This window comes from Anolis sagrei, chromosome 5 (assembly GCF_037176765.1).
Source record: "Anolis sagrei isolate rAnoSag1 chromosome 5, rAnoSag1.mat, whole genome shotgun sequence".
Taxonomy (NCBI): Eukaryota; Metazoa; Chordata; class Lepidosauria; order Squamata; family Dactyloidae; genus Anolis; species Anolis sagrei.
In genome coordinates, this window is record NC_090025.1 from 192,407,031 (window position 1) to 192,424,245 (window position 17,215).

At 43.2% G+C, this 17,215-nt stretch overlaps 1 protein-coding gene across 3 annotated transcripts in view; it reads right to left on the reverse strand.

Moving 5' to 3' along the window:
• CHCHD3 (coiled-coil-helix-coiled-coil-helix domain containing 3) overlaps window positions 1-17,215 on the reverse strand; it is a 312,145-nt gene that overhangs the window by 19,301 nt on the left and 275,629 nt on the right. For all 3 annotated transcript variants that reach the window (XM_060776417.2, XM_060776415.2, XM_060776416.2), the window contains one exon: window positions 9-144. In XM_060776417.2, coding sequence (XP_060632400.2) covers window positions 9-144 — 136 coding nt within the window. The remainder of the gene's footprint in view (window positions 1-8; window positions 145-17,215) is intronic.

Here is a 17,215-nt window from a genome sequence, read left to right on the forward strand (position 1 = left end):
GAACCCACCTGCTTGGCATGGTTGACACACTTGAAGTACTCGCTGGCCAGGGCTGAGCAGCTGAGCGTCTGCTGGGAATTCTCCTGATAGCACTGGAAGATTTTGCTCTGCAGGTCTGCACACACTGGGGTTGACTTATATCGCCTGGGGTTGGGAAAGATGGTTGGGGGGGGGGGGGGGGGAGAGATGGGAGAGAGAGAAAGAAGGAGAAGAAATAACGTTATATGGATGCTTTCACCGTAAATTACAAGAAACCAAAGCTCTGTGTTATGTGTCACTGGAAGAAACAACATATTTTCTGAGATAGAGATGTGAGCAAAAGGATTAAAAGTTCAGAAAAATACAGTTATGATAATGTATTGTCGAAAGCTTTCATGGCTGGAATCACTGGGTTGTTGTAGGTTTTTTTGGCCTATATGGCCATGGTCTAGAGGCATTCTCTCCTGACGTTTCGCCTGCATCTATGGCAAGAATTCTCAGAGGTAGTGAGGTCTGTTGGAACTAGGAAAAGGGGTTTGTATATCTGTGGAATGACCAGGGTGAGACAAAGGACTCTTGTCTGCTGGAGCTAGGTGTGAATGTTTCAACTGATCACCTTGATTAGCATTTTGATTGCCTGGCAGTGCCTGGAGCAATCTTTTGTTGAGAGGTAATTAGATGTCCTTGTTTGTTTCCTCTCTGTTGTTGTGCTGTTCTAATTTTGGAGGTTTTTTTTTAATACTGCTAGCCAGATTTTGTTCATTTTCATGGTTTCCTCCTTTCTGTTGAAATTGTGGATTTCAATGGCTTCTCTGTGTAGCCTGACATGGTGGTTGTTGGAGTGGTCCAGCATTTCTGTGTTCTCAAATAAAATGCTGTGTCCAGGTTGGTTCATCAGGTGCTCTGCTATGGCTGACTTCTCTGGTTGAAGTAGTCTGCAGTGCCTTTCATGTTCCTTGAAATGCTGGACCACTCCAACAACCACCATGTCAGACTACACAGAGAAGCCATTGAAATCCACAAGCATGTGAACAATTTCAACAGAAAGGAGGAAACCATGAAAATGAACAAAATCTGGCTACCAGTATTAAAAAACTCTAAAATTAGAACAGCACAACAACAGAGAGGAAGCAAACAAGGACATCTAATCACCTCTCAACAAAAGATTACTGCCAGGCAATCAAATGCTAATCAAGGTGATCAGTTGAATCATTCACACCTAGCTCCAGAAGACAAGAGTCCTTTGTCCCACCCTGGTCCTTCCACAGATATATAAACCCCTTTTCCTAGTTCCAACATACCTCACTATCTCTGAGGATGCTTGCCATAGATGTAGGCGAAATGTCAGGAGAAAAAATGCCTTTAGAACATGGCCATATAGCCCGAAAAAACCTACAACAACACAGTTGTGTTAATACAAGATCAGGCCTGCATTAGTAAGCAAGGAAATTAAACTGAGACTGTCATACTTTGGATATAGAGGACAACCCTTGCATCCATTCAGGAAATGTTCCTGGATTTCTTGTGGATATTCAAAACCACATATAATCTTGAAACGAAGGATTATAAATTTCGCATCATCAGAGTTTGGAAAAGTTAATTTGGCATCGTGAACTCCTAGGATGACGGAATCCAAAAACTCAAAGATGTGTTCGTAACTGCCTCTTTAGGGTGGCACCCACTTTTGGGAGGTAAAGGTTTCCCCTTGACATCAAGTCTAGTTGTGTCCGACTCTGGAGGGTGGGGCTCATCTCCATTTCTAAGCCGGCATTGTCCGTAGACACCTGCAAGGTCATGCGGCCGGCATATCTGCATGGAACAACTATGTTATAGATACATATCCTATATCTCACTTTTCAGGCATTTTCGTATGGTCTACCACCCTTGTGTGATATGATGTCATTAAAGCCACAGCTGTAATGCCATAGATGAAGTACTTTGGCCATCATGAGAAGGCAGGAAAGCTTAGAGAAGACAATAATGCTGGGGAAAATAGAAATAAAAAAGGAAGAGGGGCCAACCAAGGGCAAGATGGATGGATGGGATCCTTGAAGTGACTGGATTGACCTTGAAGGAGCTGGGAGTGGTGACGGCCGATAGGGAGCTCTGGTGTGGGCTGGTCCATGAGGTCACGAAGAGTTGGAAATGACTGAACGAATGAACAACAATGCCACAGCAGAGAAATCATACTATTGTTTGCTACTGTGGGGTACTTGTCTCCAGTATCCGTATCTCCATCACCCAGAAGGAATTGAGGAAAGACAAGCTTGGTCCCTAAAACCCAATGGTTGAAAACCTCATCACTTTCTAAATATTTTTCATCTATCTGTTCAGAACAGCAAGTTATGAACGAAAAGATTTCCCTGATAAAGATTTCCTTGGAAAATCTAATATGCATCTCAAGTGTAATTTCCAGACAGCATTATTTTTTTCCATTCAAAAGGGGCAGAGAAAAATATTCATCAAAGAGTGAGTCCTCCAACAAATATATCTCTGCTCTTTATTCTGGATTGGCCTAAGAAGAGTGATATTTTAACTAAAAGGATGAAAGTGAGATGCAAAGCACTCAAGTGCTCCTCAGGGGGGCTTGCTTCTTGACAATCTTGCGAGATGCAGAAGCAAAAAGAAAGCAGATGTTGGCTGGAAAAATCTCCTTTATTTTGCAGTGCTCACCACAATGACACAAGACAATCCATAGCCTAGATTCCTATTACCATGTCACAGTGAAACATCTGAAGCTAAATTTAAAATCTTATCTAATAGCCATATTCTACAGTCATTGGAAGTATAGACTTCAATAGATTCCTACTGCTGTCATTGCTGTCAACAAGTGCTTTTACATGAAGAGCAGTCCGCAGCTGAATGCTATGCGCGATTACTTGCGAAAGGTCTTTGGTTCAATTCCAGACACCTTCCATTCAAAAACAAGAAATGGGATTTAAAGAGAAACTGCTAGTGTGTTTTTTGTTTTAAATTACAGAGTTATATGGACAAATACAGTAGACTCTCGCTTATCCAACATAAATGGGCCAGCAGAACACTGGACAAGCGAAAATGTTGGATAATGAGGAGGGATTAAGAAAAAGCCTGTTAAACGTCAAATTGCGTTATGATTTTACAAATTAAGCACCAAAACATCATGTTTCACAAAAATTGACAGAAAAAGCAGTTCAATACACAGTTGCTACAGGAGCTACATACAGGGAGCATACCACCCCTCTGCTACGTCAGCTCCACTGACGGCTTGTCCACTTCCGAGCTCAATTCAAAGTGCTGGTTTTGACCTATAAAGCTCTATACGGTTCTGGCCCAGCTTACTTGTTCGAACGCATCTGCCTCTACGTCCCACCTTGTAACTTAAGATCATCCGGGAAGGCCCTGCTCTTGCTCTCACCAACATCACGAATGCAGCTGGTGGGGATGAGAGACAGGGCCTTCTCGGTGGTGCCCCCCCCCCCCCCCCCGCCTGTGGAACACGCTTCCAAGCAAGATACGATCAATCCCATCCCTCCTGGCTTTCAGGAAGAAAGTAAAATTGTGGCTATGCGACCAGGCTTTCGGTCAGCAGACATAAATTAATACTTTTGTGGAAATGGATTGGAAAGGCAATTTACATGAGGATACAATTCTATTTGGTAACAAATGTATGTATATTGTTTAATTAATGGCTTATGTATTTTATGAATTTTAATAGTTTGATGGTTTGTTTAATGGTTATTGTATTCATTGTTCATTTAACAGCACTGAATTGCTGCCTATGTAAGCCGTCCTGGGTCCCCCTTTTGGGATAGAGAAGAGACGGGATATAAATAGCAGAAATAATAAAAATAACAGTAATTCCTGTATTTACGAATTTAGCACCAAAATATTGCAATGCATTGAAACAACTGTGGATTCGGGCAGGAGGCAGACAGCTTTGGATAATATTATCTATTTATTTATTTACGATATTTCTATCTTGGCTTTCTCAAGCCCAAAGGCAACTCAAGGCAGATTACAAATTGGCAGCAATTTGATGCCATAAAAATCCTCAATATACAATTAAAACATTTCAAACAGCATTATAAAATCAATATAAAAGAAATATACCGTATATACTCGAGTATAAGCCGACCCGAATATAAGCCGAGGCACCTAATTTTATCACAAAAAATTGGGAAAAGGTATTGACTCGAGTATAAGCCGAGGGTGGGAAATGCATCCACTATGGGTCAATTTCAAAATAAAAATAGATACTAATAAAATTACATTAACTGAGGCATCAATAGGCTAAATGTTTCTGAATATTTACATAAAACTATAATTTAAGATAAGACTGTCCAACTCTTATTAAACCATTATTCTAACCTCCTTCAATGTAAATGTACTTATTATTAAAATAATAAATATAATAAAAATAGAGTAAAATAATGAAAATGCAATAAAAACAGTAATAATAGAGTAAAATAATAAATGTAGCAATAATAAGGTAAAATACTGTAAATGTAATAATAATAATAATAATAATAATAATAATAGAGTAAAATACTGTAAATATAATATTAGAGCAAAATAATAAATAGAATAATAATAGAGCAAAATAATGTAAATATAATAATAGAGTAAAATAATAAATGTAATAAAATAATACTAATAACAGAGTAAAAGAATAAATAACCTTGACTCGAGTACAAGCCGAGGGGAGCTTTTTCAGCCTAAAAAGGGGGCTGAAAAACTAGGCTTATACTCGAGTAAATACAATAATACAAAAACCATTAAAACCATATAATAACCAATGTCTTCCTGTTAACAGAATGTTAGATGAGCAAAGGTTGGATAAGCAAGACGCTACTGTAGTCTCAATGGCTTATAAGGCTTCTTTCGATGTTCTACATCACTTTGAAAATGCATCACGACTAAAAGTTTAAAAGCCAAAGACTTCTAAGGTAGATTTGGGTACAACCATTGCCAAGTGAGGGCATAAACTAGGCTGAATATCTTTGCACCAATTTGTATACAGGATACAATTCAGCAAGGAGATCTAGTCCAAAATGTGCTTCTATATGCTCCCTGGTATTGATCTTCACGACACAATATTTAGCCAGGGAACCGTGCCTTTGACTTTCACAACTGTGGTAGTGTGGTCTTTTACAGCGATGTCGATCGCTTCCCACTAACTTCTGATCTTCAGAACTTGACCTAAAAGAAGCAATTACACCTGCATCAATGTGCTCACCTATTATGTTTGCAGGAGTGCTCCAGTACAAACTTTCTTGGCACGGCCGATCCCCAAGAGTGAAGGCAAGTTTATCGATCAGCTCTTGGTCAAGAGACATTTCATCTATCTGCTTTTGTAGGTTATTGGGAACCAGCGTACAGAAACTCTCATGGTCTGATTGCTTCCTTGGAGAGATTTTGTTGTAGAATTTGCAGGCATCTCAGTTTCTGAGGGAGCCCACTCATCTCCAAATCATTTTGAACTGGCAAGTGATAAGGGAGGACTGAGGAAGTCGAGTATCTCCCTTTCAAACAGCATCTCGGGAAGTTTATTGTGACACAATGCAAGACATGATGCTTGAGTTTTTCTGAGTGATAAACATGAGGTCTGCAGCTTCGCAGCTGCATCAGCTCCAAATAAAGCTTGAAGGGAAGCGACATGCATAGGCTTTGTATGACTTATGACTCACTGCTCTCATGATTCACTACCACTAATGAAACCTAATGGAAGCTCCGCAGCAGACTACTAATAAGGTTTCTTCAGAAATTCACCATAAGCCATGCAATTACTTTAAACTTAGAATTGCTCCTAAACTGTTCCGATGAGGTAATTCAGCTGGGTGACTTTGCCCTTTTTGTAAAAGTTTGTGTAGTCCTCAATGAGCAGGGGCACTGCCACTTTTTTCACACACACACACACACACACACACACACACACACACATTTCTAGTGATATTGTTAGAAATGTAGGAAAAAAACATGAAGGTGGTATAGCAAACAGGGATTTCAAATGTACTAGCTGTTTCATGTTTGAAGAGTGAAGATCATCAGAAACAAAACATTATGGCAAGATATTTATAAGACAATAAATAAATAACATGAACCAAAGGAAACAGCAGAAGTGATCTGTAATATTTCAAACAATGTTAACTGCCTTGGAAAACATTAGCATACAAAGTTAATAAAGCTATTCCATGCTATTGGAAACTGGTGTGTTGAATATTAAAATTTGTTGTTGTTTATTCATTCAGTCACTTCCGACTCTTCGTGACCTCCTGGACCAGCCCAGGCCAGAGCTCCCTGTTGGCCGTGGCCACCCCCAATTCCTTCAAAGTCAAGCCAGTCACTCCAAGGATACCACCCATCCACCTTGCCCTTGGTCTGCCCCTCTTCCTTTCCTTCCATTTTCCCCAGCATCACTGTCTTCTCCAAGCTTTCCTGTCTTCTCATTATGTGGCCAAGAATATTAAAAGAATATTAAAATAGCTCCACTGAAAGAGACCAACAAAACAACTGAACAAGACCAACAAATGTTCCTGGATATGATTACTCGTGCTGTCATGGATAGACTCTTCTATCATGCATTAAAACATGCAGACCTTGTTTCTATCTGTGTCTCATTTCAACATGTTAAGATTGAGTTCAGATGTTTGCTATACGCATTTTCAACGTATGTCATGGTTTGTTGGAATTCTAGTCAAGCCTGCATTTTTGTTGATTATATTTTATTGAAATTAGCATTGTTTAAAATATGGCACATCACTTACATTCCTTGCTGGAGGCATGTTTATTTATTATGGCCTTGTTAGGTATTTGGAAATGATTTCCACTTGTATTGTGTGAAGATCCCCAACCATGGAAATGATCAGACTGATATCAGACCTACAAAAATCCCAGTGGCAAAAATTATGTGAAGACCAGACAGGTCCCAATCACACAAGAGCTACATTTCCTGCCACGGAGGAATAAAAAATCACATTCAGTTCCTATCTACATTGCCTATTTTTATTAGTTCTCCCAATTGCAACTAAGCCTACATTTCTTAGTTATACGAATCTTCAAGGCAGAACTATACAAAAGTTACTTGACTTCACATATTAAATGATCAAGGGTCTGGAGAACAAGCAATATGAGGAGCGGCTTAAGGAGCTGGGCATGTTTAGCCTGAAGAAGAGAAGGTTGAGAGGAGATATGATAGCCATGTATAAATAGGTGAGAGGATGCCACAGGGAGGAGGGAGCAAGCTTGTTTTCTGCTTCCCTGGAGACTAGGACGCGAAGCAATGGCTTCAAAGTACAAGAAAGGAGATTCCATCTGAACATGAGGAAGAACTTCTTGACTGTGAGAGCTGTTCAGCAGTGGAACTCTCTGCCCTGGAGTGTGGTGGAGGCTCCTTCTTTGGAAGCTTTTAAACAGAGGCTGGATGGCCATCTGCCAGGGGTGATTTGAATGCAATATTCCTGCTTCTTGGCAGAATGGGGTTGGACTGGATGGCCCATGAGGTCTCTTCCAACTCTAGGATTCTATGATTCTATGACTGGTATCGGCCATTCTGATTTAACCTCCTCCCCAAAAAAAGAAAGCATGGAAAATTTGTCCCACAGATGGGAAAATACAAAATTGCTTAACTGATATTGATCTGTTTTATCACAGAAGTCTGTCTTAAAAATAGAAATGAAAGCGTATGGAAGAACTCTCCCACACACAGGACTAGGAGCTTTGATCATTTGTATGAATTACTGCTTTTCGCAGATCTGTATAGTTTAATTCTGTTTATTTTATTTTCGGTGGAGACAGGATTTTACCCAGCCTCAGAGCAAAGCCCCAGAGCATATATACAATTGGGTTCTGCCTAAAGGAAGCCTGAGTCAGCTAAGTACTGATCAGTCTTGCTGTGTAAACAGGATCACTTCCTTTTGCAGACAATGCAGTGGATTTGCCTACTAGAAAGAAACCCTGACCACATATTGAGCGATCCCATTAGCTCTGCTCTCCTTATATGCTGTTTATACTTTTGGGAAAAGGCCAAATAACATTAACGGGCTAACATTAGCTAGCCACACAATATAAGCAGGGAAAACACCTTCCAGTTCAGGAGATGTTGCAAAGAGGATGCCAAGGACATTATATCTACAGACTTGTTGCAAGAAACAAACTGATATATATGCACACGTAGCATCAAGGAGAAGACATGCCTGGGAGAGACTTCTTTTTGTTCTCCCTCTTTCTCTTCTCTCCTTCTTACAAGAGAAGTCAAAATAAGCCACTACTGATGCTATGGCTGGAAATGCATCATGAAAGACTGGGGCAGACCACAACATCCCCACTGATTGAGCAGAAAAATGTGAAAGCCAGTCTGTATCTTGCCAATGGACAGCTCCACCAACCACTTAGAACAAGCGGATATATATGCACACATAGCATCAAGGAGAAGACATGCCTGGGAGAGACTTCTTTTTGTTCTCTCTATTTCTCTTCTCTCCTCCTTATAAGAGAAGTCAAAATAAGTCACTACTGATGCTATGGCTGGAAAGGCATCATGAAAGACTGGGGCAGACCACAACACCCCCAGAAAGGAATGATCAGAATGGAATGAAAGCCAATCTGTATCTTGTCAATGGACAGCTCCACCAACCTCTTTGGAAGACTTGTTCTTTCACTGTGCTGTAGCTATGGAAGGTGAGATGAAGTACTCTTTGTGCCACATGCCTAATCACGTCCTACCAAAGCAGTTACTCTACTCCCAACTCAAGAATGTCCGAATGCCCGACCACCATCTCACAAAGCAGTTGCTCTACTCCGAACTCAAGAATGGGAAACGTAATGTTGGTGGACAGGAAAAGAGATTGAAAGAAGGGCTTAAAGCCAACCTTCAACATTGTGGCATAGACACTTGAGAATTGGGAAGCACTGGCCCTTGAGCGTTCTAACTGGAGATCAGCTGTGACCAGCAGTAATGCAGAATTCAAAGAGACATGAATGGAGGGCGATAGAGAGAAACATACCAAGAGGAAGGCGCGTCAAGCCAACCCTGACCAGGACCACCTTCCACCTGCAAACCAATGTCCTCACTGCGGGAGAACATGAGGATTAAGAATAGGGCTCCACACCACCAAGACCATCATCCTCAGGCTACAAGGGATCACTTAAATAAGTAAGTAAGTAGTACCGTATAGGGGAGATAATGATATAGTTCCCATGTCATGACATTGACAAAAATGAACTTTAGAAGGGAAGGAGAAATTTTGACCATTTCTACCCAAGAAACCATGCAGACATATTGCTTAAGTCAACAGATCATTAATCGTATCATCAACTGTCATCCCATTTTAATTACTATGCTGGATGGGATGGTGGTAAAGACAGTATAACGAACAATGTGAAAGAAAACTTCATTTTGAAAAAGAGCCCTGAAAGAAAATAATTTGAACAAGTAGCATTGCTACACAGACATCTTTTTTGATGTTGTTCCTTGCATTTCCAGGTTCTCTAGGGAAAAGATCCTTATTTAGAACCATTCAGAGAAAGAAAGGCTCAACCCAAAAGGATGCTGAAAAGCTATTCCAATATGCCAGGCAACCTTTCTGTATGATGAAGAGAACAGGAACCTGCTGTGAAATCTAATCCCGTAAGGCTGTGACTCCTTTAGTATTACCCACAGGTGCTCAGAGAAGAAAATGCTCCGCTCTTTGAAATTCAGTTTTCTTGAGCCATAAAACTCTGGCCTTTCGATGGGACTTTTTCATTGTTAAAGAATTTCATTTCATTATTTTTCCCCCAGCAGTTCCTTTCTAGTAGCTAGGACTAACTTGATACTTCTGTGTCTCGGCACCAATCCTTTCCCTGGGCAAAAAAAAATTGATTTCAAACCCCATCCTGGATAACCAGGGAATGTTATTTCCAAAAACACACCTGAGACAGAATCTCCACATTGGAAGTGTTTCATAAAAGAACCACAGTAAAAGGTAAACCACTTCTGGCTCAGTCACAAGGTATCAAAGTGGCACGCAAGAGAGACCAAACAGAAAACAGTATAAGTAAAAGGTTAGGAGATGATCCCAGCATGAATTGGATTCCATATATATGTATGTATTGCTATAAACACAAACCAGCAAACCATATTCCAAGTGTTACAAGCAAAAATCCCAAGTAATTTAACAAATATTAATGTTGTTGTTGTTCATTCGTTCAGTCGTTTCCGACTCTTTGTGACCTCATGGACCAGTCCACGCCAGAGCTTCCTGTCGGCCGTGACCACCCCCAGCTCCTTCAAGGTCAATCCAATCACTTCAAGGATCCCATCCGTTCATCTTGCCCTTGGTCGGCCCCTCTTCCTTTTTCCTTCCATTTTCCCCAGCAGAATTGTCTTCTCTAAGCTTTCCTTTCTTCTCATATTAATGGCATCATGCTAATTTATACTGGTGTAAATGATATATTTTCTCTCTCTCCCTTCCTCTTCAACCACAGTATATTTCTACTAATCCTGCAGATCCAGTCACTGGTAAAGTCTTTGTATTTTTTCTTTCTTCATTGGCTCCTCCATTTTTCACCTAGTTGAGGTAGACCTTCCATCTATTTGTAATGACCGTTTGTTTGTCCGTTCTTATTGCTTGCTTAGTCATAACTTACTTACTTAATTACTTAGGCAATCCCTCGTTGTCCAAGTAAGATTGTCCTCCAAGTTCGGTGTACTGGCGGTGGGTACACATATTTATATGTACACAAACACACAATCACTCACAAAACCATGGGGCGTACGTATGTCAACCTATTTTTTCTTACTCCATTTTGGTATTATGTAAACATTAAAGTGGCACAATGGTTATGACTAAGAGGACCCCATTCATTTATTAATTCATTTCATTTAAATCCCACCTCCCTCTTGCCAAACCGTCCAAACCTTACATAACTTGGGGTTCTGCTGTATGAAATGTATATGGTATTTGTAAATGAATTCAATTCTATGAGGTCTCGCTGTGTATGGTCATATAGTCTGGTCTAGATATAAGAAGAGAATGCAGGCTGAATGTATCATCAAGTTCACTTCCAGCTCTACTTAGACAGTGATTTCCATTATCTCCTGCCTCTAGGACAGTGGTTCTCAACCTGTGGGTCTCCAGATGTTTTGGCCTACAACTCCCAGAAGTCCCAGCCAGTTTACCAGCTGTTAGGATTTCTGGGAGATGAAGGCCAAAACATCTGGGGACCCACAGGTTGAGAACCACTGCTCTAGGAGATATTTCCCCCACTGGATTGTGCTTTGATGAATCTCAAAGCAATCTGCCATAGTCTGGCTCCTACTGCAGACAATCCTGAGTCTTATAGTCTTATATTCAGTCCTTGTGTAAAACTGATCAAGGCTGTTGAGGTTTTCCACATTTTCATCTGAATTGATAATATATCCTATAACAAAACTCTTTTGTGGTTGCACAGGAAGGCACAGCACCATGGTCAGGAGGCTGCCCATTGCCTGTAGTGAGGAAGCCATTTTACAAGGATTTTACCCATCTTGTAAAACAGGCCACATCTTCTAATGTACTTGACTGATAAAGCAGGTTCCAAGGTGTCACAATATTTTCCAAAATGCAGTGAAAAAACAAAGAATTAGTCTGTCTTCTCCAACATTTCAAGCCAGGCGAGACACTCTGGTCTTTCTCTAATTCCCACATTAAAGTGGAGAACCATTTCCCAGCTTTTGTGCCTTTAACTTCTTAAACAAAGATTTTACAATTGGAAATATTAAAACTTGGGGGCCTTGAAAAATATTCTTCCAGCATCTCTATAAGAGCAGAAATTCTTTCAATCATACTTTGTAAAAGGTTTTCATAAGGGATTACGGAAAGGCTCAGTATCATAGAGCACTTGCTGTATTGCTTTAATAACCCGCTTGTCAATCGAAAACAGTTTTCTAATGCATGGGCAATGTGATTTGCTGGACTGAAAATTAAATTCTGATTGACCAAGGCATTTTTTTCCTCCAATTAAACTCTGAAGGTGGTTTTAAAAAACGTATAGGCCGATTATATTACTACACACAATACTCCCGTTTGGAACAAAGCTGCTCCCACGGGGCTGTCAGGCCACACCAAATGGAAGACGTAGACTTCTCTTTGCACATTTCCCAAAATCTAATTTAAAATCTGTTCATTAATATCTTCTTGTAGCTCTGCTAGACATTTCACATCAACCTCCCAAATAGGATGATTTACTATCAGACCAAAAAAAAGAACAAAAATCAAACATGCAAAGCTAGCAACTTACGTTTTGAGAATGTCTTCCTAAACTATAAATGTAAGTTATATACAGATGCTTTTCTACACTATAGTAATCCAGAATTCTGGTGATCCCTAGCTTATCCTTTATGAATTATTGGCTGAAGCCAGATTACTCCTGGAACTAAACCAGCCAGGAACTGAACTCCAGGCATGTTCCTCAAAACAAAGGATGAAATCTGGTTTCTGATTCTGACTTTTAAGGGGTGCAACAAGCCAAGATCCCTGGCTGGGTAACAAGTTAAACTTGCAGTTCCTGGCTTGTTGATACCGCTAGCCAAAAGAAGCCTGAGCACTCTGCATTCTGGCTTATTATTATGTGAATATGGCCAATGGGTTGCTGTGACTTTTCCGGGATGTATGGCCATGTTCCAAAAGCATTCTCTCCTGACCTTTCACCCACATCTATGGCAGGCATCCTCACAGGTTGAGGAGTCTGTTGGAAACTAGGCAAGTAAGGTTTATATAACTGTGGACTGTCCAGGGTGAGAGAAAGAACTCTTGCCAGTTTGAGGCAAGTGTGAATGTCACAATTGGCCACCTTGATTAGCATTTAATGGCCCTGCAGCATCAAACCTGGATGCTTCCTGCCTGAGGGAATCCTTTGTTGGGAGGTGTTAGTTGGCTCTGATTGTTTCACGTCAGGAATTCCCCTGCTGGACTCTTGTCCAGCAGACAAGAGTCCTTTGTCCCACCCTGGTCATTCCACAGATATATAAACCCCTTTTCCTAGTTCCAACAGACCTCACTACCTCTGAGGATGCTTGCCATAGATGCAGGCGAAACATCAGGAGAGAATGCCTCTAGAACATGGCCATATAACCCGAAAAAACCTACAACAATCTAATTCCCCTGTTGTTTGTTGTACTTTATTTACTGTCCTGATTTCAAAGTTTTTTTAAATACTGGTAACCAGATTTTGTTCATTTTCATGGTTTCCTCCCTTTGTTGAAATTGTCCACATGCTTATGATAGTTGGTCCCAATGATATAACTACAGAACTATTACAAACAGGTCAACTGACAATGGCTTTCTCACTGATGCACAGTCTCATATTCCACCATACTTTTAAATGTTCTCGTACCTCTGTTCTTTCTAAAAAAAAATATGACCCTGAAATGCCCTGGCCATTGCTGTTGTTATTTATTTGCTGTGTTATGCAACTTCAGGTAGTCACTGTGCAATCACAGACAATATGGATCTATTTCACATGCAAAAATGAAACTATGCGCTTGTCTTGATCTTCAACATACTGATTTTCTACACAGAAATAGGACATTTGCTTTCATCATGTAGGGAATTTTATATACATAGTTTCCTGCCTTAATTTTAAGTGGCATGATCAGGTGGGTGTAATGTTTTTTCTAGATATGTAATGCAACTCTAAGAATACAATTTTCATGATGATGATGATGATGATAAATTTTATTTATTACCCCCTCTCCTAACAGCTCAAGGAGTAGTACAATAGTCAAAACCCACAATAAGATAGATAGATAGATAAAAACACATAAATATAAAAAACATACACCAAACACAAGGTACAAAACCAGTAATAGCTGTAATAGAATGCAAACTAAAAACTCATAATTCAGAATTTTATTTATTTATTTATTTATTTATTTCTTGCATTTCTTGACCGCCCCTCTCAGCCCGAGGGCGATTCGGGGCGGTGAACAACAACAAAGAAGACAGTGTACAGTAAGCCAAGACGATACAAACCAGACAATACAACATAACATATACTTATACTAAAAATCCGCTTCGCCAAGTCCTGGGGTCATAGCCAAATTCGTAGTCCTAGATCATTCCATAGTCATTCAACACTCAGTTGAAGGCCTGCTCGAAGAGCCATGTTTTCAGGCTCCTACGAAAGGCCATCAATGAGGGCGCCTGTCTAACTTCAGCAGGGAGGGCGTTCCACAGCCGGGGGGCCACCACCGAGAAGGCCCGCTCTCTCGTCCCCGCCAGACGTGCCTGTGAGGCAGGCGGGACCGAGAGAAGGGCCTCCCCGGATGATCTCAAGGCCCTCGTGGGCTCGTAGGCCGAGATGCGGTCTGCAAGGTATTTTGGGCCGGAACCGTTTAGGGCTTTGTAGGATAACACCAGCACCTTAAATTGGGCCCGGTAGCAAATCGGCAGCCAGTGGAGCTGGGACAGCAGGGGCGTTGTATGCTCTCTGCGTCCAGCTCCCGTTAACAACATGGCTGCCGCGCGCTGGACTAGCTGGAGCTTCCGGACCGTCTTCAAGGGCAGCCCCACGTAGAGAGCATTGCAGTAGTCGAGGCGGGATGTGACCAAAGCGTGTACCACCGTGGCCAAGTCAGACTTCCCAAGATACGGGCGCAGCTGGCGCACGAGCCTAAGCTGTGCAAATGCTCCCCTGGTCACCGCTGAAACCTGGGGCTCCAGGCTCAGCGATGAGTCCAGGGTCACACCCAAGCTGCGAACCTGCGCCTTCAAGGGGAGTGCGACCCCGTCCAGCACAGGCTGTAACCCTATACCCTGTTCGGCCTTGCGACTGACCAGGAGTACCTCTGTCTTGTCTGGATTTAATTTCAGTTTGTTCGCCCTCATCCAGACCATTACAGCGGCCAGGCACCGGTTCAGGACTTCGACGGCCTCCTTAGTAGCAGGTGGGAAGGAGTGACAGAGTTGGACGTCATCTGCGTACAGGTGACACCGCACCCCGAAACTCCGGATGATCTCACCCAGCGGCTTCATGTAGATGTTAAACAACAAGGGGGATAAGATGGAACCCTGAGGAACGCCACAGGACAACGGCTGCGGCGTTGAACAGGAATCCCCCAGTAACACCTTCTGTGTACGACCCTCCAGAAATGACCGGAGCCACTGCAATGCAGTGCCCCCAAGGCCCATCTCTGCAAGGCGCCTCAGAAGAATACCGTGGTCGACGGTATCGAAGGCCGCTGAGAGGTCCAGGAGCACCAACAGGGACACACTCCCCCTGTCTAGCTCCCGGCGCAGATCATCCACTAAGGCGACCAAGACCGTCTCGGTACCATGTCCCGGTCTGAAACCAGACTGTGCCGGATCCAGATAATCCGTGTCTCTCAAGAATACCTGGAGTTGTGAGGCCACCACGCTTTCCATGACTTTGCCCAAGAAGGGAAGATTGGAAACAGGCCGAAAGTTGTCCAATTTAGTGGGGTCGAGTGATGGTTTCTTCAACAGCGGCTTTATAACAGCCTGTTTTAGGCTCGCTGGAATCTTGCCTTCCCGAAGGGAGGCATTAACCACCACCGTTACCCACTCGGCCAATCCCCCTCTGGCCTCCTTAAGAAGCCAGGATGGGCAGGGGTCTAGGATGGACGTGGTGGGTCTCATTCCTCCAAGTACCTTGTCCACATCCTCGGGTTTCACAAACTGAAAAGAATCCAACAAAATCTGACAAGCAGGTGCTTGTGTCACATCCACGGAGACTGCATCTAATGTGGTGTCCAGCCCGGAGCGGATCAAAGCGACTTTGTCTGCAAAGAACCGAGCAAATGCTTCACAGCGCGTTGTCGAGTTGTCAGGGCTCCCCCCAGTGGGGGGAGTTAAAAGACCTCTGACAACCCGAAACAACTCCGCCGGACGGTTCTTTGCAGACGCAATAGTGGCCGCAAAGAAGGTTTTCTTTGCGGCTTTTATTGCCGCGGCATATGCCCTCAAAAAGGACACAAACCGTGCTCGGTTTGACTCGCTTGGGTCCGATCGCCACACGCTCTCTAGAACCCTCTTCTTTCGCTTCATCGCTGCCAGCTCCTCGGTGAACCAAGGGGCTGGTTTAGCTCGGTTACTTGAGAGGGGACGTTCCGGAGCGATCATGTCAATAGCCCTGGTCATCTCCCCATTCCAGAGAGCGACCAAGGCCTCGACATTGTCGCCTACCGCGGTGGCGGGAAACTCCCCAAGAGCCGTCAGGAATCCGTTCGGATCCATTAGTCTCCTGGGGCGGACCATCTTAATGGGTCCTCCACCCTTGCGGAGGTTAGGGGGCGCAGTGAGCCTAAATCTAACCAGGAAGTGGTCGGTCCACGGCAACGGAGAGATGGACAACTCCTCCACACCGCCACCCTGCTCCCATCCCTGACAGAAAACCAAGTCCAATGTGTGTCCAGCACAGTGGGTGGGGCCAGTTATTTGTTGGGACAGCCCCATGGTTGCCATGGCGGACATGAAGTCCTGAGCCGCACCTGTGAGGGTTGTCTCGGCGTGGATGTTGAAGTCCCCCAGCACAAGAAGCCGTTGGGACTCCACCGCCAGGCTCGAGACCACCCCCGCTAGCTCAGGTAGGGAGACTGTAGTGCAGCGAGGTGGACGGTACACTAGCAGAATCCCTATTCTGTCCCGGTCACCCACCCTCAGGTGGACGCATTCGAAATTTGTGGTCTGCGGGATGGGGCTCCTGGTTAGATGGATGGTATCCCTATAGACCACTGCGACCCCGCCTCCCCGTCCTCCGGCTCTTGGTTGGTGTTGCACAGAGAAACCTGGAGGACAAAGCTGGGAGAGATTTACGCCCCCCGCTTCATCCAACCAGGTCTCCGTAATGCACGCCAGGTCTGCCCGCTCCTCCAGGATTAAGTCCTGGATCCAAGTTGTCTTTCCGTTGACAGACCTGGCGTTCAACAACACCACCTTCAAGCCAGAGGGCCCGCTCACCTGGTTACACCAAATTACCTTAGGAGACCTATTGGGAGTAATTAATTTAGAAAAGCGGTCCGAATCAGGCCGAATTCGAGGTCTCCTTCTCCCGCATCTCCTCCTTCCCACCACGACCTCTATGGGGGCCCCACGGCTAGTGGAACACCTCCCCCCCTCCATGCCGCAATTATGAGTCATAAGAGTGCTTTCTTCTATGCTTGTTGTTAAGTTTCTTGGTTCTTGCCAGCATCCCCCCTCCCCCCGCCCTACCACATTCTCAATCCCAGGCTCCGGACTACCTCCTCTCCCGCCCCCTCCACCACACCAGAGTAACATAA